This window comes from Atractosteus spatula, chromosome 3, assembly GCF_055471065.1.
Source record: "Atractosteus spatula isolate fAtrSpa1 chromosome 3, fAtrSpa1.hap1, whole genome shotgun sequence".
In the NCBI taxonomy this organism is placed as follows: domain Eukaryota; kingdom Metazoa; phylum Chordata; class Actinopteri; order Semionotiformes; family Lepisosteidae; genus Atractosteus; species Atractosteus spatula.
The window spans coordinates 1936137-1960809 of NC_142708.1; the positions used below are offsets into that span (position 1 = coordinate 1936137).

The 24673-nt window shown below is 47.3% G+C and overlaps 2 protein-coding genes across 2 annotated transcripts in view; one reads left to right on the top strand and one right to left on the bottom strand.

The window, feature by feature from the left end:
* Window positions 1-5791, top strand: part of skic3 (SKI3 subunit of superkiller complex) — a 58168-nt gene extending 52377 nt beyond the window's left edge. The window contains exons 35-41 of the mRNA XM_088911096.1: window positions 108-236; window positions 647-759; window positions 2720-2878; window positions 3662-3814; window positions 4306-4436; window positions 4758-4881; window positions 5237-5791. Of these exons, the coding sequence (XP_088767222.1) occupies window positions 108-236; window positions 647-759; window positions 2720-2878; window positions 3662-3814; window positions 4306-4436; window positions 4758-4881; window positions 5237-5320 (893 nt within the window). The 3' untranslated portion in view covers window positions 5321-5791. The remainder of the gene's footprint in view (window positions 1-107; window positions 237-646; window positions 760-2719; window positions 2879-3661; window positions 3815-4305; window positions 4437-4757; window positions 4882-5236) is intronic.
* A 1609-nt stretch (window positions 5792-7400) lies between these two features.
* fam81b (family with sequence similarity 81 member B) lies at window positions 7401-18604 on the bottom strand. Its single transcript, XM_088910188.1, has 8 exons — window positions 18558-18604; window positions 17883-18090; window positions 15860-15978; window positions 11789-11918; window positions 10888-10994; window positions 10488-10623; window positions 8859-9054; window positions 7401-7534 (listed from the first exon to the last, which is right to left on the bottom strand). The coding sequence occupies exons 1-8, from the start codon at window positions 18602-18604 to the stop codon at window positions 7401-7403; spliced, it is 1077 nt and encodes a 358-aa protein (XP_088766314.1).
* Between the last annotated feature and the right edge of the window lie 6069 nt (window positions 18605-24673).

Consider the following 24673-nt stretch of genomic DNA (forward strand, 5'->3'; position numbering starts at 1 on the left):
TTTCACGGGACAGGCATTATTATTTCGTCAATGAAAGGCTCCTCAGGAATGTGCAGTACAGTTGTAGAGGTGAACGAGCCTGAGTGTGGCCGGTGTGTCCCTGACAGATGACCCGGCTGTCTGGGCTGCTCTGCTGGCCGCGTGTCACATGGAGAACGTCGCCAGCTGTCTCCGAAGCACTGCCCCTAGCCGGACCGGCCTGGAGGGGGCGCTCCTGACGCTGGTGTCTGAAAAAGGTGTGTATGCTATCTGACCCGGGACTCTTCTGTCAGGCTAGGACTCTATCTCTATTAAATTAGAAACAGGTTTTTATTCAAGTCTAGGGAGGCTTTGTCTGTGTGCGGATGCGTCTTCCTCTTGCTTGTCGCCCTGACGTACTGAAACATTCACAGTGTGTGTGGTTCTTCACAGTTATTATTTATAAGTAATAGACTGTTATTTTCAGCTACTGTGGATCAATACCTGGGGCTACTGGCCAGTGACATTAAGGAATTAGTGTCCACGATTCGTGCACATCCCTGCTGCGGATTTGGCTGATTTTCCGGTGTCTTTGAGGCTGGCCGTGGCTGGGCTCGAGCTCGCTGTGTGTGGAGCAGGTGGCTCTCCGCGTGGCCCCGGTCTGACGGTGCTCTTGTTGTGTTCTCAGTGCCGGCCGCGCAGGCCGTGCCCCGGGGCCTGGAGAGCTGGTGTCTGCAGCAGGCCGTGTCGGGGCTGAAGCAGGCGGGGCGCCGCGCGGACGCCGAGGCCCTGTGCACTAAGGTACGGCCCCCGTCTCTCCCCCCTCTCCCCCACGGGCCGCCATGCTGCTCCTCGCTCTGGGGTGGCGGCTCGTGGCTCGTCCCCGCGCTCATCATCGCAGGGTGTGGGGCAGGTGCTCAGCTTGAGTGAGCTTGCAGCCACGTTCCTAGTCCTAACGACATCACTGCACGCCACACCCTTCACCCGGCAGCCCTGTGCTGTCTGCTGTACATGGACGTGTCGGGGCACTTCCAACGTGGCGGGTTCGAGTCTGTAGCTCTTACATAGGCAGCAAAGTACAGTCCAAGAAAATGTCATCATAATGGAACGATGTAGCTGACCTGCACCTCCACACACAGAACAGGCAGTCTTTCCCATTACAGTGTGGGAGGAAATCGTACCTGTGGCGCAGCGTGAGTTAAACATTAGCTGGAACTGCCTTTAAAAAAACACCTCATTAATTTAAAAATATCATATTAATATTTCAAAGGAAGGCTGCTTTGGTTAGGGAATGTCTGAAATTAGTGACCCAGATTTTTTAGGTCTTGTGCCAGGGACAAAGTTAGCTTTTTTTTTTCCCCCTTGCGAAAAGTTAACCAGACGATTTTTCTGAACTAGGCTGTTTATTTCTTTGCTCATGGATCTAGGTCAGCTCCTAGCAGTCATGCCATTGTCAGGATGATGGTGTTTCAGTAATACTTAATGAACATAGAGTTAAATATGTCTTTACTTTATTGCACAAAGGTACTGTAAGTGACCCAAAAAGCTAAGGAGTAGTTTAGCTCTGCATGTGCCCATGCAGTCAAGTGTAAGGGAGTGAGATGTGAAATCAATATGGTCAGAAAGCTCCTGCAACTCGTTTTTAAGCATGTTTGCTGCGGAACATGAAGATCGTTATTCACTGCAAGAAATCACTTTAGAGAAATGAGAGAGTCGAACGTCGAAACAGAAGAGTAAAGCTCACCTGCTTGAACACAGGTTCCTCATTCCCAGAAGAAGCTGCGTGTGTTGTACTGTAGGTGGGTATGGTAGAGGCAGTGTAGTACAGCTCACATGCTTGGATACATTCAAATACATTCTCCTCCAGGTCACTAACCCCCCATTAGAGCACATGTCCTAAGGAACAAACAAGTCCTTTAAAATGAAGCTGTTGGCCTGCAGATCTTCAGACTGGTCCTTTCCTTGATAGAATTTGAATAATTGTGTGAAGCTTTGCAGATCTGCAATTAATATCTGCTGTTCCATCATCTGACCATGACAGGTCAATTTTCTTAAACACCTGGTATGATCTCCTCCAAAATATCATGCAAATAATTTTGTAAAGGAAAAGTTTTGAATAAACCAAAGTATACACTGCAGCAGCCCATACAAACACGCCTGACAATGAATTTACACACCATCAGTCTGAGATTGTTAGGAATTGATTATCATGTTTGGGTGCAGAGATGGAAATCCTCACATCTCTCAGCAGCGATGTATGGAGCAGTTGAATAGGTTAGTGTCGGTTATTCAGTGGGACTAAATACATTTCAAGAGTCCCCTACTTCTTCCTAGCAAATGGACATTTAAACTCTCAGATTTCCCCGCACCCAGTTCACACGAGAAACCAGGAATCCACCTGAGGGACCTGGCGGCTGCAGAGTGCTTTTTCCCTAAACTTGAAAGTGCGATTTAAAACCCCCACAGCAGTTGTCAGGCAGTGGGACCTTTCCCTCGCTCCCTGCCCGTTTCCTCACGGCCTGGCGAGAGAGCCGTGACTGGCCGTGCAGTCTCGCCGCCCGAGGCCAGACCCCTCCTGCGCTGACCTCTCTCGAGCGCCGAGCTGAAGTGGGCCGGGGGTCCGTCAGTCCAGCGCGGGCGGGGGGCCTCGTACGCGTATGCGTGTGGCTCCGTGGAGACCCGAGCCGGGATCGGAGGCGCGGGACCTCTCTCGCCGCGCGAGTCCCTGCCGCTGACGAAGGCCCGTGCTGTCTGTCCGCAGGCCCTGGGTGCGGACCCCGAGCAGCCGGCGGTCTTCCTCCTGCTGCGGCAGGTCCAGTGCGAGCAGCTGCTGCTGTCCCGCTCCCAGCTGCCGGACAGCGTGCTGGAGGAGCTCCGGACGGCAGTGCTGGCCAACCGCAGCTCGGTGCCCGCCTGGCACGTGAGTGACCGCAGCCGGCGATGAGTCGCTCCTCGCGTTCCCCGGGCTCAAGAGAGAGAGATAGCCTAACAACTTCTGAGAAATAGCTGGAAAACATGAATTAAATCTTTAACTGATATTTGATCACTTTACCTTGACTGTATATGTCAACCCACTAACAAACCACTTACTCCGTGCCATGATTGTGCCAAGTTTCGTTTTAGCTCCTGTAATGTAAAATCGACGCTGCCCAGCGCTTGTGTTCTTTCTGTTCTTATTAGTTTTGTCAGCGGGTGATGTACTGCTCACAGAAACCGCAGACAGCTCACAGGATCGGGTGTCACGTTCTGCCCTGGGCAAGAATCCACACAGGAAACTGACACCCGCCCGCACTGCTTGTCAGGGGGAGGTTAAACACTGCACTCTTATTGTGCTGCTTCCTGCGATGCTACAGATTAATTTAATCTGATAGATGCATGTTATGTCCCATGTGGGAATAGCCCTTTGAGGGTGATTAATATATGCTGTAGGTGCAGTGTTCTGTATGTATAATTCATTCTTTACACTTCAATTGTATGCTGCACTTGGTTTTGGTATTGGACACTGTATTTCAGCTGTGTAACATTATTGCATGTCGCGTTACGTGCGTGTGTGTATGTACAGTACAGTGCCTGGCAAAAGTTGTCACGTTGTTGCAGTATAGCTTGCGGATGTGCCGCTGTGGAGGTGCAGTTGGTACCTGTTAGTATTCGGCTGGGGTGCTGAAGCCCCGCGGGCTCTCTCTCTCTCTCTCTCTCTCTGCAGTGGCTGGCGGAGGTGTACAGGACGCAGGGCCTCCTGGTGCAGGCCGTGATGAGCTACCGGCAGAGCCTGCAGGTGGCGTCGCAGCTGGGGCTCTTTAGCGGGAAGCTGGCCAGCCTGCTGCACCTGGCGCTGCTGGCCCTCGGCCCCTGCATGGTGAGTGACCATCGGGGGACCCCGACTTCACACCAGCGGCCTGCCGCCGGATGGGTCACATGGGGGTTCTGAGCTGCTGGACCTCACAGACTAAACCAGCGAGCTCTCCCCACCCCGGATGGGGCTCGAACCCAAGTCCCACGCTTAGGAGGCCAGAGCCTTGTCCATTAGGCCACTGGGGTGTCAAACCCTCCCCAGTTCATCTGAGGTCCCTTAATTTTACAAGCTCTCTCTAAGTTTGGAGTCACGTGCAAGGTGTAACGAAATAAAACAGGTGACAGATCTACTGAGCTGTTATCTCTGCAGTGGGGATCTCTCACAAACGCATGGCAGCTCAGAATCGGAGGGAGAGGATGCATTTCTGATTTGCAGCACTGGAAGGTCTGGAGGGTGCCCCAGTGCTCCTGCTCCTCATGCGCTGGCAGCGGGGGAGGCCTGCGGGATCATGTCCGGGGCTCTCTTCCGTTGATTTGTTCTCCCTTGTCTCTCAGGCCGAAGTGTCGAGCAGCGAGTGGAAGGATTTGGTCCAGGAGGCCATTGGTGAAGCCCTGAAGCTGGCCTCCTGCCCCTTGGCCCTCCTGCTCCAGGCCCTGCTGCAGTTCTCCAGGAAGATGGGGGCCAGGTCTGTGCCGGGTTCAAATCCTCCCTGCAAGCCGAAGGATAAATTGTGTTCAGCGGTCGTGCGGCAGTGGGACCTCTGCTTTCGTCAGCCTGCTGTCTCCACCAGCCGATCAAACTGCTTTTTGTGTCTGTCTGGCAAGCTGGAAGCTTGACCTTCTCTGTACGATGCAGTGCTTTGCAGGAAAGAAGGAGTGTGTTGGGTCCAGCTGCTGGGGAAAACGAAATATCCTTTTCCTGATCTGTCGGCCGTTACCCACGTCCGCCAGCACGGCGAAGCGCTTGAAGTGATACTTCCTTTTCTCTCTCCTGTCCGTTCTGCCAGGGAGACTCGCAAGCTGTTGGAGAGAGTGGTTTACACGCCCGGGTACCCTGAGTCCATCACCTCGGTGGCAAGCTGGTATCTCCTCCGGCACCTGCACGCCAAGGATGACCAGGAGCTCATGGACGTAAGCGCCGTCTGGCCTCCTGTCTCTCCACCAGCAGGGCTGGCTGGGAGTGCAGATCTTCCCACATCGGCTCAGTGCTCTGAGCAGGAGCACAGGCCACGTGTGGGAGCTGTTAGTGGTCAAGCAGTGGTGAGGAAAAGAGATGCAGGAAATGCTCTGGAGAAACTGTAGTAGACAGTGGAGAGAGTGTGGACCCTGTGATGTGGAGAGGCTATAATTCATCTCAACAAGGCAGCCTAATTAGTGCTGTAGAAATATATTTTTGGTCTTTCATGCAACTTGCATTAGAAACCACATCCTTGTTAAATGCATCATTCGAACTGTGGCCATAAATACATCTTTTTTTTTTCCCCAGACGCTGATGGACCACGCCAGAGCTCTGGGGGACTCCAGGCTGGAGGACCTTCACGGGCAGCTTTGCTCTGCCTCTGCCCATTAAAGCTCTTGCCAGGCAACAGCCACCGCACTGCCTGACCGGGGCTGGAACATGAACCGAAACACCTCCTCGGGCATACTCAGCCTCTCCCTCCATGCACGTTCGAGCATCGTCTCCGAGGAGGAGTGAGAAAGTCAGGCGGTGGCTGTCGGAGACAGAGCTAGCTTTCCCAACTAGCACCTAACTTGCGAAACCGCTGCTTCTAGAACAGTACTGCAGAGCTGCAGGCACTGGGTTCTTGATGTTGAGAAAGTAGAGGCCAGGAGGAATGTTCTGGTTTCTCCGTCGGGATTTGCGCTTCCTGATTGCATGACTGCAAGACGCTCAGTGCGATGGAGACCTGATGCATACAGTTCGTTCTGCATGATTTCTGCTCCCAAGGAAGTGGCATTCTGTTCTGGGGAAGTATCAGCGAATGTAGCCCGCCTTTCTAATAAAAACAGTTACAGAAAAATAAATCATTCAACAAGAAAGGGACAAATTGTGGGAAAATCTTTTATTTGGAAACATGAAAATACTGCATTCGTGTGAAATTATACGTGATTAGAAAAGTTACTGCATGCTTTCCATTGCAGAATATTTTTTTTAAAACAAAGTGTTAGTGTCTTTCACCTTGTACTACTTTTTCCAGAATTGTTCTTTGCATCCGTACCCTTACAGAGCTGTCTGAACTGTGGATTTGTTGGCAGACAAACTCATACAGTGTTATCAGTGAGCAAACAGCAGTGTCTCCCAGTGGACTCTGGGATTACATTGGCCTGTCTGCTTACACTGAAACAGATAACAACGTGCGACTTGTACACGAAAAGCATGAAGTAACTTTACAGTTATTCTCTATAATTTCCTAAATAAGTCAAGAGATGTTGATTTCCAGACTTCCAGAGACTGTGGATAAATGAGCAGCAGCGTCTGGCTGTGAGGACCAGGTGTCTGCTGGTTACTGTGCTGCTTGAGCTCTTAATTGTATGACGAGGCCGCTTGCCCTCGCGGACTTGTCACTTTGACCCCTTCCAGAGGGACAGTAAGGAGAGGAGGTCCCTTGGCTCATCTGTTTGGTAATCACTCATTAATTGATCGGAGGATCTCATGCAGTCCTTTCCAAACTCCCTGAGCCCCTAGTGGACAGACGCACCCAGAGGTTTACCGGGGTGGTAAAGGCACAGGCCTGGGCTTGTGGTCAGCGGCCCAGTGGACACGTGTTGGACAAGGGGCTGTGGCTGCTCTGCACATACAGTACAGCAGCTGGGATGATGTTGTTTTTGGCGCGACGCTGGCTCTGGGCTCAGGGGTTTCACTCGTTCTGTCTGCCCTCCCATGAAAGAACCGTGAATCAGCGATCGAGGTTCGATGCGGCCCGCACACGACCGGGGCGACCGCAGGCCCTGACGCAACAGTCCCCTTCGGGATTGGAGACGAGTTCATCGCGGCTGGCCAGTGAGGTTACTGACGGGCGGGTGGGGGAGTTCTGCTGCTGCCCATGGGAACATGATTCCTGTGCTCCTGTCTTCCTGGGCTTCTGTGTTCATGGTGATTTAGAATCCCAATCGTAGCTTTGCACTGTGGGGTGGGGGACATGTGAACTCCACACATAAGGTGCTGACGCCAGAATTGAACCCAGGACCCAAGAGCTGTGAGGCAGCAGCTCTAATCATCCCGTCGCTGTGCCACTTGGTACCAACTTTTCTTATTATTGAAAAGAGGGCCAGTAGCCTGAAGCTTTTGTAAACCTGTTGACAGTATTATTGTTGCAAAACATCCAGACATCCTCAAGGGGGCAGCCTATGTGAAAACTAGGCTGTTGCTTTTTATTTCATCTAATTGAGCAACTGCAATCCTTTACTCACAGGAAGAATCAACAGGATTAATGAGGCAGATTTATCATTTGCAATCAATTTACATGCCGAAACCCATAATTATCCCTGTGTGGTTTTTCGTTTTAAGCTTCTTCAAAAGTGGTTAAGTTTTGAATGCTGTTGACATTCATAGCTGTAATTGTGTTTCAACTTGAATCAAATCAATTGTCCTATTATCACAGTATCAGGTATTGCATGGATCTGCAGCCTGTATTGGCGTTTTGGGATTGTTAGACATCTTTCAACTGAACAATCTTCCTCTGGATTTGTTTGATGTCCTTTTGGAGTTTCTCCTTGTCCAGGCGGGACTTGGTCTCATTAATCTCCTTCAAAGAGCTGAGAGCATCATGGATTGACTGGAACCCTGTTAAACAGATTGCAGCACTCATGGACTGTGATTCTGTGTACAGCATTTTTGTAAAAAGTAGCTAATGTAATTACTTTCAATAGAAGACGGCTTCTGTAAGCGCTGGATTTAAGGAATTCAATACTGCATTTGGTCTAGACTTACACAGTAGGCGAGATCTGAGATTGTGCAGCATACTGTATTTCTTGAGATGAGAATAGTCTTTATTGTTGCTATATGTTAGGCTGAAAGTCATTTTTACACTTGTATTTTATATCTTTCTTGACTAGATATTCTGAAGCAATTAACTAGGACACTAAATATTAATAGAGGTTTAGAACAGTGCATTTGAACAGAGGCAAACTCCTTATTCTGGTTAACGTCCGTTTTCAGTAGAAGGCTATTATGAAAGCCACAGGCTGGTAGTGTGTGCACAATTCCTAGCAATGCAGTCTGTTTATCTCTCTCTCTCTTTCCTAGCGTTAATCCCGCATCAGCAGGGTCCGCTTGTCGGCACGCCCGTCTCCATTTGGTGGTTTGAACCAAATCTTTGAGCTGACGTTGCCATTAACTGCGACCGAGAAATACTCCACCCGGCGCGTCGCTCCGCCTGCCGTCGGGAGGAGAACAAAGTAATGTAGCCAAATCATAGAGGGGGATTATTAGGAGGCATGGGAAATTTGGCCAGGACGCCGGGGTTACACCCCTACTCTTTTCGAGAAACGCCCTGGGATTTTAATGAGCACAGAGAGTCAGGACCTCGGTTTTACATCTCATCCGAAGGACGGCGCTTATTTACAGTATAGTGTCCCCGTCACTATACTGGGGCATTAGGACCCACCTGGACCGCAGGCCCCCTGCTGGCCCCACTAACACCTCTTCCAGCAGCAACCTTAGTTTTTCCCAGGAGGTCTCCCATCCAGGAACTGACCAGGCTCACACCTGCTGGGCTTTAGTGGGTTACCAGTTGTGAGTTGCAGGGTGATATGGCTGCTGGCACGCAGGCTGTTTATCTATGATGAGATAATACGGTCACTAAGGAACCTGGGGTTAGCTAATGAGTTATATTCAATCAAAAGGTGGTCAAAATGGGTAATCAATTTCCAAAATCTGTTTACTATAAAAATAGAGCGACCAGTGATTTTTGATGCTCAGTGTGGTCCATGAACTGATCTAGGCTGGTGTTGCCCATACCGCTTGCTGGAGTATCTCCTCCTCTCTGAAAGAGCTGGGGCTGGAGAGGAGACTGTCAGTCTCTGAACACCCTGCAGCTCAGCTGTGGATCAAGCTCCCAGCAGGCGGTACTCACCAGGAGCGCTTGTCTATGACTGACTGTGCTCACCTGATCTGTACTCCTTCCTGATCAGGTCAAGCTCTTCCCAGACCCGCTCTTCCAGTTTCCCGATCCTTGTGTTTAGCCGATCTTCAGCCCGTTTCTCCCTGTTGGCTCTGACCTCGAGCTCCTGCTGCTCCTGGGCCTTCTCCAGCCGCAGAGCCAGGCCACTGACCTGCTCTCCGAGCTTCTTCTCACTCTCTTCCTGGAAAACAAATCCTTACACTGCTGTAGCTCTTTTCTGGACACTCCACTCAAAGAGCTTTACAGGTCACGGGGATCCCCTCCACCCCCACCAGTCTGCAGCCCCACCTGGATGATGCGCCAGTCCGCTCCCCACACACCAGCTCTCAGTGGGGAGGAGAGCAGAGTCATGAAGCCAGTGTATAGATGAGGGGTTATTAGGAGGCCATCGAGACATCGATGGCTATCTTTTGCAGAAGGGTAAATGCGATTGTAGTGTAATTAGTAGGAGAGGGAGATGGCGATTACAGTTATTGATTTCTTTATTGCTTGCTCAGTGCAAGGTAAATGCATCTGACCTGATGTAGCAGATCAGTCAACTGCCATCTGATTAATCAGATTAGACCTTGCAGTGCATTATGCTGATTGGATCTACGAAAGATCCAGCATTCAAAACACATCAATAGCTATACTATTGATATACAATAGCAATTACTAATATATTCAAAGGTGTGTCCTGCTTGGGGTGTACACTGCATTGTGCCAATTGCTTTCCAGGACAGGCTCCAGCTCTTTTGGATGAAGCAGTTAGAAAATGGATGGAAGGATTATTGTCAAATACATGAATATGTTTTCATGCAAGGATCTATATTTTTATTTATATGTAGCTATAATAATATAATATCCTCACAGCTGATGGGGCTCCATGGCTGAACTGTTTGTCTGTCTGTCTGCTGTTCAGTGTGGGATTCTCCCCTGCTTGTTCCTGTGCAGCTCTGACACAGCTGTTATAGAGTCAGACCAGGCTTTTCCCAAGTTCTGTTCTAAGCCCCGGCCACACAGACTAGATTTCCAGGAGCTCTGACTGCTGTGGGCTAATTAACTTGCCCTCCTCGTTACAGTGTGTGTGTCATGACGGCAGCACGGGGGTCGATGGCAGAGGCGGCTGAAGAGGCCAAGAGAGGGTCCCTGTTTGTTTCCTAGCTTGAAGGGAGCTGTCTGAACGGCCTGACCTGTTCTCAAACCCCCTCTTGTTGCAAGCTGTGTGAGGCACGGTGCTGCTTCTGTACCGACCCAGTCTGGGGTGTTGGCCCGCTTGAGACAAGCACTGCTTAGTCAGCATGTCTAGCTGAACAGCACCACTGGGGTGTCCTGCCTTCGCACCACAACAGCCATCAGAAGGGCAGTAATTGCTGTACATGTGCTTATCAGCCCTTGGCATGCTCTCCAGCAGAAAGCCTGGCCTTTCTGATTACTCGCTAAATGTTTGGATCCTTCAAGGGGAGAGATACTGTAGGTCTCTTTGCGTACAGAGTGTCAGTGCAGCAGTGAGGGCCGCAAACCCGAACTCCCCGTATCCGCAGGGAGGTGAAATCGGAGATCCCCCCACCCCTCGCCTCCAGCTTGCGAACAGCCCCGGGGGTCTCGGCGGGGGGCGATGCCCTGTGCTCTCACCAGTCTGTCCCTGAGCAGCGCGCGCAGCTGCTCGGCGCCGTGGGCCCGGGCCCGCTCTGACCCGCTCAGCTGCTGCTCGGCCCACTCACGGTGCCGCTCCATCAGCCCTCTGAGCTCGGCCAGCGTTCCGGACGTCCTGCGGGACAGCGGCTGTGTGATACTCCTAGTGCTCACCCGGAGGAAACCCACGTCGACAGGGATGGCACATGGAAACTGTGAATGCTTCGGTTTGCAGCTGAGCGGTATTTACTTTTTAAATTAGCTGCAATTAGTATTTAAAAATCAAAATTCATTTGTATAGTTTTGGTGCTTGGTTGAACAATAATAAGAAACCGATAGAAAACTCTGAACTGATATTTGCTTTTTCTTTGAGTGCGTTAGTGGAAAAGTAAAAACCTACTTGAGCTCCAGCAGCTGGATCTCATGGTGCTGGTCTCCCCGAGTGGCTGTCATGCGGGAGCTCTGCTCTGCCAGGGAGTTTTCCACCTTCTCCAGCACCTGTGTGACCTGCAGCAACAGCACCGGGGTGAGGACAGCGCACTTCTCTGTCCCGCTGGCCAAAGTACCTGCTCCTGCAGCAGTTTCAGCTCGGATATGGTGTCAGAAAGGCAGAGGCCTGATTCCCCCCCGTCCATGATATACTGTACACTGATCGCGTGTTTTTTATAATTCATGAGCATTAAGCACCCAACTCAAGAGGTACATCAGGCTCTTGTTTTGGTTTGGCTTTATCACTGGTGTCTTCACCACCTTTGTACCAGAAGGAAATGGGTAAACACAGCTTTCTGCGATTGTGTAAATTTGATAAAAACATAAAGTCAAAGTATGGGATGCAAAGTGATTCCATAAATCGCAGTTGCAAAATTAATTAAGTCTCAGGCATTTTCCATTGATAATATTAATGGCAGGACAGTAAAGTCCAGTACAGCCTCTCTAGCTGTCCAATTGCAGAGGACAAGAGGGAAACAGGACCTGAACAGTTTTAGTCTTTCTTCGGTTTATTGAGGATCTCCATTCTATCAATACTTCTATCTCAACAGTCACATCAATCCAGTATATAGCTTCAGCAAAACATTACAGCTTGCCTTTCAGTAGAAAAAAACAAGAGAATACCAGTAGTGGTCTCTTTCAAGTTGTTTTGCACAGTCGTTCAGCTCCATTTCCTTCAGACTGGACTCTACTGCTGCCTGACCCCTGACCTTCAGCTCCATCTCCTAAAGACTTGACTCTACTCCTGCCTGACCCCTGACCTTCAGCTCCATCTCCTAAAGACTTGACTCTACTCTTGCCTGACCCCTGACCTTCAGCTCCATCTCCTTCAGGCGGAGGTCTAGAGCTGCTCTGACATCCAAGATCTCCTTCTGCAGTCTGTGGACCTCCTGGCCAGCTGCAGTGACATCTCCAGATAACTTGGCAATACTAGCATCACATCTGGAAAACACATGATCAAGTCTGGGTTAGAAGTAGTCGCTCTTTACAAACCATGTTCATTTCTCAAAGCAGTTCAACAAAATTGCTGTTGATTATAAGTCTGGTATTTCTCCAATTTAAGTACATAATACGCAAAACATTACATTTAAAATATCTGGCTGTTAAACTCTTCTGGCATGTCTTCCTTCTAGTGTATTCAGTCATGCGTCTTTCCTATGTACACTTTCAAGTCATCAGAAATCAAGAATACACGACGCAAGATGTTTTAAATTAATAATGTACTTCCAAACTAGGAAACAGCTGTGGTTATTTACAAGTTTTAGCTGTGTGTTTGAAAAAATAAAATGCCAACAGAAACTAAAGAAACATTATAACAAAGAAGGGGCAGCCTCTTCAGCTTTTATTTCTGACCTTGTGAACTGTATCAGCAGGAAAGTACACCCTGTTTGTGGCCCAAGCAGTAAAGGGTGTTTTTTAAAGCTTTGAGCCCAATAACAGCCCCTGGGGCAGGACTCGGAGCAAACGCATGTGAACCCAGCCGTCCTGATCGATCAGTGAAGCAAGCAGTCGTGTGGGGATCATCGTGTGTTCAAGGAGATGCTATTTCCTTCAGCCGCTGACGTTTTCACACAAGGACCATGAGTGCAGGATCTACCAAATAATTTACGAGTCACTTTTAAGTCCACATTAATAAATGCTGAAGATCTCTGGGCAGGCTCGGCTGCAGACCAGCTCGACACGCGGTTCTCTTCCGTTCCTGTTGTAGGTCTCGTCCCTCACTCGTCAGAGAAGCGTCTCTGAGCAGCCCCCTGGGCCTTCATGAGGAGTGGGGACTGATATCCTCAGGTCTGATGCTTGTGGCACATGCACAGTATAGACATTAGATCCGTGCTCTTGAGACGCAGTGGAACAAACCAGAGAGCACCTGGGGAAACTACATGGAAGTGATTTAAAAACTGAGAACAGGAGGCATTTCTTTACCCATAGGGAAGTGGGAGTCTGGAGCAGGTTGCCCAGCCGTGTTGTTGAAGTAAATACCCTGGTTTGTTCCAGGTTTAGGCGCTCGGATTGATTGACAGATAAGTACTGAACAGGCTATGTGGGCCAAACAGCCGCTTCTTATTCATATCCTTCCTTATCTTTCTTGTTCTCTAACACTAGAGCTGTACAGTCCTGCTCCCAGAGGCCCAGCCAGTGTGGCTGCAGGTTTTCTAGGTCTCTTTAAAGCAGCAGGGCTTGGATTTGTTAACCTGTGCTAAATTAAGCCACTAATGAGCTGATCTGAGCTGCCTGAAGCTGAGCCGGAATAAAAGCTGCAGACCGAGCAACCCTCCAAGACGCCCCTGCCTTAGAGGAGGAAGGACCAAGCAGTTGCACTGTGACTCAGGAGAACCGATGAGACAAGGTACACCAGCCAAGAAGCAGGTGCTGTCTTTTGGATTCCAGTGACAGTGAGTTGCAATCGTGTGGACAGTCTGGCTGCTACATTTTCTCAGGGCTTTATCGTTCACCAGCTGTGAGAGTAAGAATGTGCAAATGAGAGAAGTGTTTCACCTTGTCATTCCAAAACGCAGGAGTGACTGTTGTTGTCAAACCAGCCCCAAAACCCCATCCAGTCTTTCCCACATCTCTGTGTGCTGCGAAACACAGGTTTCAGAACTGAATGGACTTGCTGATAGTTCCCACTTTTTACCCAGGTTCTTAATTTCCTTGTTCCTCATTTCTCGCCATATAAAAAGAAATACAGAATCCCTTATCATACTTTACTGTGCAGCACCATGATAAAAATATAGTAAAACACAGATTTTTTACTATAAAATTCTGATTAAGAATTACGATAAAGCAAAAAGAAGTGTAAATCATAGGAACCTATATTAAATGTGAAGTTTAAACTGGAAAAGACCTTTATAAACCATGTTAAACTCTCCAATAAAACTTGACAATACATTTCTAAGTTTATAATTTGTTTCACTTAGATTTCTGTAAAAAAGGGCAAAATAATAGTGGTCATTTGTTTTTCAATAAATTGACAGGCTGGTTGCTCTATATACAGCCACTGACTTTGGCCTGACATTAAGGCTCAAGGTGCCTGTGTTAATTAATCTCCTCTTCTAATCCTCTCTACCGCAGGCGAGCTGGCAGAGAATGGCCCTACTGTTCCCTAAATCGAAAGCCAGGGACTTACTGAAGTTGTTATATGACTGAGGATAGCTGTAGCTGCACATTCTACTACAGTATATGCACCAAATTTGTGTTTGTTAGGACCACTGCCAACCAATACAATTATTAAAAGCTCCCTGAAGAATTGCTTTTAACATTACATTGGAAAGAGAATGATTTAGGACATACTGTATTTTATCATCTAAAACCTGGTCCAAAATCGCATGGCTATAGGGACTGATGGTATCTCAGTTCAATGGTACCTGATCTATATACTGTAGAACCAAATTATAGCAGGCACATCCTTAAAGACTGGCTGCACACAAAGGGCCAGGATATAATCCCATTCGATACAGCGATCAGAGAGGATAAGAAGGCATGACAGCCAGCCTGCGTGCAATTATCTGCATTAGATAGACCTGGATGAGGGGGCAGGCTTGGCATGCAGCAGGCAGGCAGAACAGAACGTGGTACAATAACAGGTGAGTAATTGCTGTGTGGCACAGAGAAGGGTGATTGGGTTAATGGTTTGGAAGGAAGCGGATGGTACCGAGACATTTTAGGAAAAAGTGACACGGTCTTGTTTGTGAAGCAGGACAGCTTCTCTTTCATGCTGACGGGATTTGGCAGAGTTGGATATTCTCCCCCTTTGTGAAGAATCCTGGGACCTGTCCTATAATGACCTTCAGCTGTCAACATCATGCCTTTTCTTTCCTCATGTGAATTTATAAGTCTGGAGTCAAGGAGTATTTAGATCAGTACGTATACAGCAACGTTGCCCCCTTTTGTCTGTGATTTTGTCAGATCTCAGAACTTAAGTAAGTCTGGGCCTTGTTGGCTCTTGGATGGGAGACCTCTGAGGACAGACAGACCGCTGCTACAAGCAGTGTTTTTGGGCAATTAGCTGGCGCTCTTCTCTCTGGAACAGTATGATGACCAGGGCATTGTGCTGTAGGAAGTGCAGAATGGCCACTGTGTGTCTCCCAGGTGGGGCTGCTGGTGCAGAGTGCAGAATAAACACTGTGTGTCTCCCAGGTGGGGCTGCCGGTGCAGAATGATCCCTGTGTGTCTCCCAGGTGGGGCTGCTGGTGCAGAATGGCCTCTGTGTGTCTCCCAGGTGGGGCTGCTGGTGCAGAATGGCCTCTGTGCGTCTCCCAGGTGGGGCTGCTGGTGCAGAATGGCCTCTGTGTGTCTCCCAGGTGGGGCTGCTGGTGCAGAATGGCCTCTGTGTGTCTCCCAGGTGGGGCTGCCGGTGCAGAATGGCCTCTGTGTGTCTCCCAGGTGGGGCTGCCGGTGCAGAATGGCCGCTGTGTGTCTCCCAGGTGGGGCTGCTGGTGCAGAATGGCCTCTGTGTGTCTCCCAGGAGGGGCTGCTGGTGCAGAATGGCCTCTGTGTGTCTCCCAGATGGGGCTGCAGGTGCAGAATGGCCACTGTGTGTCTCCTTCTTTACTTTACTGTGGACTATTCTCCCTTTTGAAGCTGTTTGAGAGATACAGAGGGAGCTGGACTAGAGTAGATCTCCTTTATCACTGTCTCAGGCTACGCTTACACATCCATCATGCCACATCCATTCTTCCAGTGTGTGTGGTTTTCTTTTTTTTTTGTTTTAAAAAGTATTGGTTGTAGGTTGTACCAAAATATAACAGTAATTCTAAAGAATGTCTTTGTGCTGTGATTTGTCAAAAGATGAAAGAAAGGATATTGAAACGTCCACACCGGGAATAGTGATCTTGTGACAGGTCGGAGCACATGGAGGCACAGGAGCCTGTATTGTGGGGTACCTGGCAACTCTCCCTCGCAGGTCTCCGATTCCCGCAAGATTCTTGTGATCCAGACTCTGGACCGCAAAGCTGGTTCCTGACGAAACGCTGTCTCTCTGGAGGATCTGTCCTTCCAGTACCTGAAGGGATGCAAAGGCAGCTGTGCTTCACTGCGCGCATTGCAAGCTCAACAAACATCCTGGCCGATCGGTGATAATATAATAATAGTTCCTTCCAATAATAGTTCCTTTCATCCTTAAGGATCTTAAAGTGCTTTACAATGAACTGATGTGCAGCCCCTACCTGGGTGACGCACATCAGCCTTCCTGCAGACAAGTGAAGGGCAGGTGAAGTAACGGGTGGCTTTAGGGAAATCAGACTGTACGAGAGTAGAGTGGAGTTTAGCAGGACATCAGGGTAAGTACCCCTACTCTTAAACTTAATGTCTAAGCTGTACTTGGTTTAATGTCTCTGCGCTATGTAGATCACAGTGTGTCTCGTTACCATGGTGGGGAAGCGATTTGGAAATTTTCATTTGGAGTGAAGAGCACCACCTGCTGGTCCACCACCACCATTTAGTGTAGAAGAGAGCAAGTTTTCCTTAGAGATCAACCATCCCCCTACCTACCAGGCCCAAGCTTGTTTAGTTTCTGAGATTTTACAAGACGAGGCTACAAGATGGCAATATTGTTGCCTACAGTTAATAGATTTAAATAGTGTCTCAGGTATAACACTATTAATGACTTTTCTGTAAAAGTACAGTATCTTTTTCTTGCAATGTACGCACAATCAGGTTTCTTTTTCCATCGGCCTAGACAAACATGTTAATTGGGTTATTGTGCATTAAGGACTACACATTATGGAAATTATGGAACCCTGCTCTTTAATTTTTGTAATTGTATATAGTCCTTAGAGTATGAGTGTTATTATAATAGAACATGGAAAAATATACAGCTTTGGAGCTGCTCCTTTAGCAGTGTAGAGGAGTGGTTATGGATTTGTATCTGAGAGGCTGTGGGCTCAAGTCCCTGGTTTAACACTGCTCTACTCAGATTGCGTCAGTAAAATATACAGCTGCATAAACGGACAGAAAGGTATCTTTCTGTTTTTCAGTCAAATTAATTGCTGAAACATTTTTAAAAGGGTGTGCTTAATTTAGTTGGAGAGGATTGCGCTAGAAGTGTATAAATTGCCAGGTGCTTTCTGAAGGGCAGCATGAGGGGACTCTTTAGCAGCAGTGTGGATCCTGAAGAGGTGACTCATCCAGGAAGAAACCCTAACAGATTAAAATCCGAAAAACAGCTGAGAGTGGGAAGAACCACAATAAGGCCCAGCAGCAAAATGGTAAAATTGTAGTAAAGGCTTTATATGAGTCAGTATGGTGGAGAATTCAGGGCATTTTTTGCTTTGATTTTTCCCTGTGAAATAACTACTGAGCACATGGGCATTTTGGAAAGATATCCTTGGTATTAATTGAAGTATTCAGTCTTTTATAAATGACTCCTATGATAGGAATTTCTGTCCAAATGGCAAACTACTGTTTATAAAGGTGACGGGGATGTCATTAAAACTGGTCTTACGGGCCCTGTAGAAAGATTTCTTGAGTAGAAACAAACTCCAGCAATCAGCAGCCTGTTTCAGAGCACAGGAAGCCCTGCCTCCCCTGGCAGGTATGAAGCTCTCTCCCATTCACTCACTCCCCAGGAGAACTAGAGGGGTAGATATTGAAGTGACCGTCTGGCAAGTGTGTGTAAATCTACTCTAAAAATGATCTAGTCCTGCTGGGAGAACCCTGCTCTGTGGGGCTCTTGCACGAGGAGATAAGAATCTACGTGTTTAGGGAGAAAGGAATGTGACCGTGAGGAAGGCAGTTCGGACCCTGCGCCCATCACATGGTGGGTCACGTTGAGAGGACTGCAGAGCTCTGCTCTGTTCAAGGCCCTGGGTGCAGAGAGGGTGCAAACAGTGTCTGCTAAACGGACCTGTTGACGAGTGTATGCTGCCATGCTCTTGTACAAGAATGTCCCCCCAGTGTCTGCTTCACCTCGATGTCCTTGCTGAGCTGCTTGACAATGTGGGTGATGGTGTGGATGTGGCTCTCCAGCAGCCTGCGCGAGGTGGCCTCACTGACCGAGGCGCCCTGGCTGGCACGCAGGTTGGCAATGATGTCCTCCTTGATGCGGAAGGCCTGCTCCAGCAGCACGGCCATGGAGTGCTCCTGATTGGACAGGCGGCCCTCCAGGAACCCCAACCTGTTCCCAAGATAGGAGGACACTGGGAGGCCAGTGCGAGTTGACTAAACACAGTCCTGTTTCTGTATCTAATACTGACTGCAAAATATTAATTCACATTAATTACATTAATTCAAAAGTACATTGCTCTGTCAACAACATCACCTTTAAAACTACATTCACTTTGGTACCATTAATTACTAATGACTATTAATTAGAGGTTAACCAGATTATTTATACATCAATTGTATGGGACACTTACTGTTTTTAAATTATTGCAAAGCTCTTGGGAGTTTTGTCTTTGAGGCTGCTTTATATGATGCTGTCTGTGATTACATATGTCTGATTCTATTCTTCTTCTTATGTATATTTAGAAAGCAAAAACAACAAGTTCAACAGTTCTATGTCCTGAACAGAGCATTGTGCCGACTGTACTTCAGAAAAACAGTTTTTTGGAGCCACTTCAATACTGTCCCCAACATCCCTACCTGTCCGGGTGGGGCTGATACACCTGCAGCACGGTTTCTCTTGACATCTTTACTCCACCAGCACCTGCTGGAACACATAGCTGCATCAGTTCTCAATGCTGCAACCTTCCCACTCACACCCACAGCTCTCATTCCCACAGCTCCGTAAGCCCCTCCTCTTAAGGACACTCCAGCCCTTTCCTTGTTTGTCTTTGATTTTTTGCACCTGCCTCCGGTTCCAGCCCACTTCCTACAAAAGCCAGACGCTCCTACCAATCCGGGCTCAGCTTTGGAAGATGGACGCCCGGAAGCCAGCCTACCAGCGAGTCCAGGAGTGGCCCGACAGTATCGGCTTCGCAACGGTGTCCTGACCATCTGGGTCCGGGGCTGGGAGCGTCTGGCCCTGTTTCCCCTTTTTATTCCCCTGACCCTTCGCCGGATCCCGCTCCGGCTTTTAACTTTGTCTTGTCTCCGTCCCGGATGGACCAACCGGCCCTGGGTATTTGCATTCCCATGGATTTTCTTACGGACCCCCCCTGGACAGTGAGCCTGGACCACGCTCCCCCGAGCACCAGCGCACCGTTCACACACCTCCCGTTCTTCTACCAGCCCCGATCCTAGACCTTTTTCCCCGTGTTTGTCTCACTCCCCTCCGGATTCTGCCGTCTGCATAGGGTCCTGAAAAACGCTTCATGACGCACAGCTCCCACTCCCACAGCTCCCAAGCTGCATTCCCACAGTCAGCTGCTCTGCACACTGCAGCTCGACCTGTACATACAGTGTCTATGGAGGGATGTGCTTGGGACTAATGTATAAGATTCAAGTGCTCAACAGAAACAAGGGCAACAGCCTCATTATACGCTGCTGAATCCATACATATCACACACAGTAACAAGCCAGCCATCCCTTCAAACAGGCTGGACCACAGCCCCACACCTGCAGAGAGCCCAGCTCTCAGCTCCTGACCAAGACCGCCTGGAGCAGCTGAAGGGTGGGTGATCATTACAGGGATTTCAGAACTGATCTGCGTATTAACAGACTGTTGCTTGATTTCGCAGACTGTTTTGACACGTGTGCATCTGTTATTTAAATGTTGGAAAACTTGCTAAAGGGGGTCTGCTGGGTTGGATGGCCTTTATTTAGCTACCAAACAAGTAACAGGCTATGGGCTGAATTCTTTGAGACCCTTCAGTTTTGTATGTTCTGTTTCCTGTAAACCATCATTAAGAACTTTACTACATATGAAAAAGTACAAATGCTTTTGCAATACACTCTTTGGAGCACTAAAACTTCAACAAATTAATATGTGAATCAATTAAATTGTTTTTTTTTCCCAAAGCTGATATGACACATTCAAAGCTGTTTGTGGTGTGTGGTATTCATGCAGCGATCTAAGAGGAATTATTTGCCTTTCAGAACTGTCTGTGCTCAGGCTCCAGTGAGGTCAAAATCTCTTTCATCTTACACCAAAGGTCAATGTAAGTGTAGGTTTTTAAACCAATAATTTTATCCTTGCATTTGTGTTTTCACCTCCTCGCTCTTAACCAGTGAGTCATCCATGTAAAAAAAAAATCTTTCTTCGCTGAAAAACAGTAGACATTACGAATGAGGCCATCTGCATCAATTCAAAGAAGCTCTGATGCAGCATCTATATGATCCTGAAACAGTGAACTGGATTGACTGACCGAGATTTAGATGTGATTAAGACTTTAATCAAGTCACCACTCAATCATCCCCAGCTCTGGCTAAAGTGGCCCAGTGGTTTGAATCTTTAATCACAACTGATGCATTTCAGCCTGAGATTACAGCTGCCTGCCCTTCCCTGCTGAACACGGTGTCTGTTCGAAGCTGCTGGGGATATGGCTCAAGAGTGCAGACCTTGAGGTCTTAGTCTTGAAATACTGTATGCACAGCGAAGCAGACTCTCATTGGAAACAGAATCCACATTCAATTACCTGATCACAACAACATAAGAACACTTAGAAATAAGAGTTCAGTCGGCCCATCGGCCTGTTTGGTAGTTAGCCATTAATCAGGAGTTCATCCAGCTGTTTCTTGAAAGACAACAGAGTGTTGGCTTCAACAACATGCCTGGGTAGCTTGTTCCACACTCCCACAACCCTTTGTGTAAAGAAGTGCCTCCTGTTCTCAGTTTTAAATATACTTTGACTGAATGTCCCAAAGTATGTATTTCACTGTTCATTTTGTAGTCCACTGGGTTGATTTCAGTGTCTTTAAGAATACTTGGATAATATGAATTTGAATACTCAGTAATATCTTTTCTATAGCATAGAGACCAAAACTGAACACAGTATTCAAAATGAGGACTTATTAATGCATTGAAGAAATTTAATATAACATCCCTTGATTAAAATTCTATGCTTTTGACTATATAGCCTAGCATTTTGTTTGCCCTTTTAAATTGCTGTCCAACATTGTCTAGAAGATGTGATTGATTAGTCAGCAACAACACCGCAGTCTTTTTATAATCTTTTGTTTGTAATCCATTTCATTTTCACCAGTCTTAATTTTCACAAAATAATATCTATCCTTAGTTTTAAAAATGCATTTAAAATTCACGAAATTGAAATTGGTTGAAAAATAAACTAAAATTAACTCATAAAATTAGTTCATCTGATCTATTACATCCATGATTCCTGCCAGCAGTATCCAGGAAGTGCAGACACAAACATTAACAGTCTGTTAGACTGAAGTTTTATTTCCTTGCTTACTGGCTGCTGTTGGATCAGCTCTGTCATCAATGTTACATGAAGCTGTTCAATTGGATATGGGCATGATGGCCTTGTTAGACAATACCAGGCTGTCGGGCAGCATATCAAATCTGCTTCTGGTTTTCATTGAGAAATCATTACAGCTGAGACATCACAGCTTAGAAACAAGATTGTGATTCATCCACATTTTGGTGTAAATTGGAGGAGCTGATTCCTGAATTCCTGATTCCTGTCCTGACACACCTGGGAGTTGGAATTTTTTCGCTGCATTTCAATAAAATGTTGTAGCTTGGAAATGTCTGTTCAGACTAACCGTCTTCAAAGAAGTTAGAAATGAGAAAACTGCTTGTACAGGTGTATGAGGGAAAACAAATGAGAGAGGATTTATGATTCAAGAGAGCAAAACACAAATGTGATCATGAACTATGATTACATTATGGGAATATGTAAATTAAGTGGTTATATACATTTCACAACACTTGTCTCTAATATTTCATTAAGGAATTTAAAACAAAAGCTAATTATACCCACACTGGGCTGTAAATGGCCTTTCTGTATATCATATTTATCTTTAATTCTATGTAACAGGTACACAATAGATTTGAATTGCCAATGAACTGAATAAGGAAAGAATGCATGGATTTTCATATACTGTAACTGTAAAAATGTTTTGCAACAAATCTGTAATCCAACGGTCTTTCTCAAAGTCTTTCCTCTCTGCTCCTTTGATTTGACCTTAATTCAATATATTTTCATTTTTTTCTACTGTGCTTATGTTATTTAGTTAGATTTCCTCAGCCTTTTTTTGCTCCTAGACTCAGTTTATATACAGTATTTCTTAGTGACAGAGGGACAGGTAGATTAGCGACACAGTTAGACAGTCTTAGTGACACACAGGAGCAGGCAGACAGTCTCAGTGACACACAGGAGCAGAAAGACAGTCTCAGAGACACACAGGGACAGTTAGACAGTCTTAGTGACACACAGGAGCAGGCAGACAGTTTCTCTGACACACAGGAGCAGGCAGACGGTCTTAGTGACACACAGGAGCAGGCAGACAGTTTCTCTGACACACAGGAGCAGGCAGACAGTCTTAGTGACACACAGGAGCAGGCAGACAGTCTTAGTGACACAGAGGGACAGGTAGACAGTCTCAGTGACACACAGGGACAGGTAGACAGTCTTAGTGACACACAGGAGCAGGTAGACAGTCTAAGTGACACACAGGGGCAGATAGACAGTCTCAGTGACACACAGGGACAGGTAGACAGTCTTAGTGACACACAGGAGCAGGTAGACAGTCTAAGTGACACACAGGGACAGGTAGACAGTCTCAGTGACACACAGGAGCAGGCAGACAGTCTTAGTGACGCACAGGGGCAGGTAGACAAGTAGTTTTAGTACAACAATGAACAGGACACTCTGGCTTCCTATATTAGCACTAAATCACATCTCACACACACGTTGTGTCCATAAAATGCAGGAAAGAGAACCACAAAGCAGCACGGGAGTCTGGTTAATCCACATGCATGACAGAGCTGGTAAAACTTCTATAGATTTCCCACGTCTGTACTTACCCTCACCGCAGGAGCTGGCCGTCCTCAGGGCCCTGCAGTTGTGTTTACGCCCGTCACCTGGTTACCGGTGTCAGGGGTGGCCGGGGGCGTGGCTGAGCAGGCGCTGAGCAGCACGCATGAGGTCGAGGAAGCGGGAGAGCTCGAGGGCACAGCACACCTGCCCTGCCCGGGGCTCCTGCTTCAGCAGGGCTCTGTCCAGGGGACTGGAGGAGCTGTGAATAGGGTGGAAACAGATGTGTGCAATGTTTTCACCCTGTGTTTACTCCAGCTCAGGCCTGGTACCAGCCAAGCTGCTAAAGGAGGCTTTCTCAACTACTTCAGTCATGCAACCAAGGTTCATCTGTAATAAGCACAAAGGTTTCCAGGCCCTTTTCTTCATCATTTTCTTTACAAATCCCTGAACTGGGTTTATTTTATCTTCTGTTTAAAATCTTTAAACGGCTTATCAGCTCTACAGATCAGTCAAAAACATGTTTGTGGCCATTCTCAATGGGTGTGCGAATATAAGTTCTCTTTCCATGAGCAAAGAAATAATTTCACAGTGAGCCGCTGATGTTTTCCTGCCTTTATTTCCTACATTCTTAAGAGCAGACATTAAAAATTCATGGAAGACAAAATAGCTCACACCCCCTCGCTCTACATCATGATGTCTCCTCTGAGTCAGGTTCCCTTAAGTGCATGCTGGGAACTAATCAATTCCTGCTGACTGCACAGGAGAGTTCAGAGGAATACCCCTAGTTTAACACTTTAATGAACTTAAGAGCAAAAGAATGTTTGCAAATCATTGAAAGGCATTTAGCCTGTCTAACGTGTGTGGTTTTTTTTCCAGCTAATTGATAATTGATTCAAAAAACCCTTTTCTTGAAAGACGCCAACATAGCTGGGTAGGTTGTTTCACACCCCCACAACCCTTTGTGTAAAGAACTGACCCCTGTTCTCAGTTTTAAATGCATTTTCCCATAGTTGTCGCCTGTGTCCTCTGGGTCATATCTCACTGTTGATCCTGAAGAAATCCAGTAGATACATTAGGGATTCTGAACACTCACATCAGGTTCCCTTGTACAGTAGCCCTCTCTGTTCAAGACTAAAGAGGTTCAGTTCCTTCAGCCTGTCAGTGTAGGACATTCCCTGAATGTACAGCAAATTGTTACTCATTTCAGAGCGGTACATTTTTTTTTGCCAAAGCTTTTGCACTTTTGATCCTCTTTACCCTGAGGAAAAGGTCCGGTGTGTATAGCCAGCGGCTTTTGGCGTGTTATGGCTGACCAGGCGGGACCAAGAGTAGTACTTCTTACAGCTTGAGAAAGTAAGTGCTGTCTTAATATTTCCTTTTTTCTTTTTCTATTTTTATTGTTTTCTGTCTCAATCTGTTTCAATGCTGATGTAATTGTTGATACTCTCTATGGAATAAAGTAAAAAAAATGTGAAAAAGCAGCTTGAGTCTAAAGCTTATAGCTCAGCCTTCATTCCGCTGCTATTTTCAGCTGGTGCCCACCAAAATTCAATTTCTCCAAAACCACAAAAGCTATAAACTAGAACCGAGTCCAGTTCCGCAGAATTCAAAGAGCAAAACTACAACATGAGGACACTATGAAAATCACCCCTCTACTCACCCTTGAAAAACAGCAATGCTGCTAAAGATCCAGTCTCTAACCGAGCTGAGAACAGGGCTCTGAGGCTCACTGTCTGAAGCTCAGATTTACACGGTGAGGTTTCCTTCTGATTTGTGCCATGATTTGATTCCAGATAGATTCACTGTAAGTAATGATCACAGAAACATGATCTTTGGGCAGTTTTCTAGAAGCAGATTTCTTAACCAGCATTCTCC

What these genes read in the sequence shown, in the direction of transcription:
- fam81b (XM_088910188.1), bottom strand. Translation starts at nt 18,604, where the DNA reads ATGTCAAGAGAAACCGTGCTGCAGGTGTATCAGCCCCACCCGGACAG. An exon ending in AGCTCAGCAAGGACATCGAG is followed by an intron (nt 15,979 to 17,882) that starts GTGAAGCAGACA and finishes GCATCCCTTCAG; the next exon opens with GTACTGGAAGGACAGATCCT. An exon ending in CGCTGCTCAGGGACAGACTG is followed by an intron (nt 9,055 to 10,487) that starts GTGAGAGCACAG and finishes TTTGTTTTCCAG; the next exon opens with GAAGAGAGTGAGAAGAAGCT.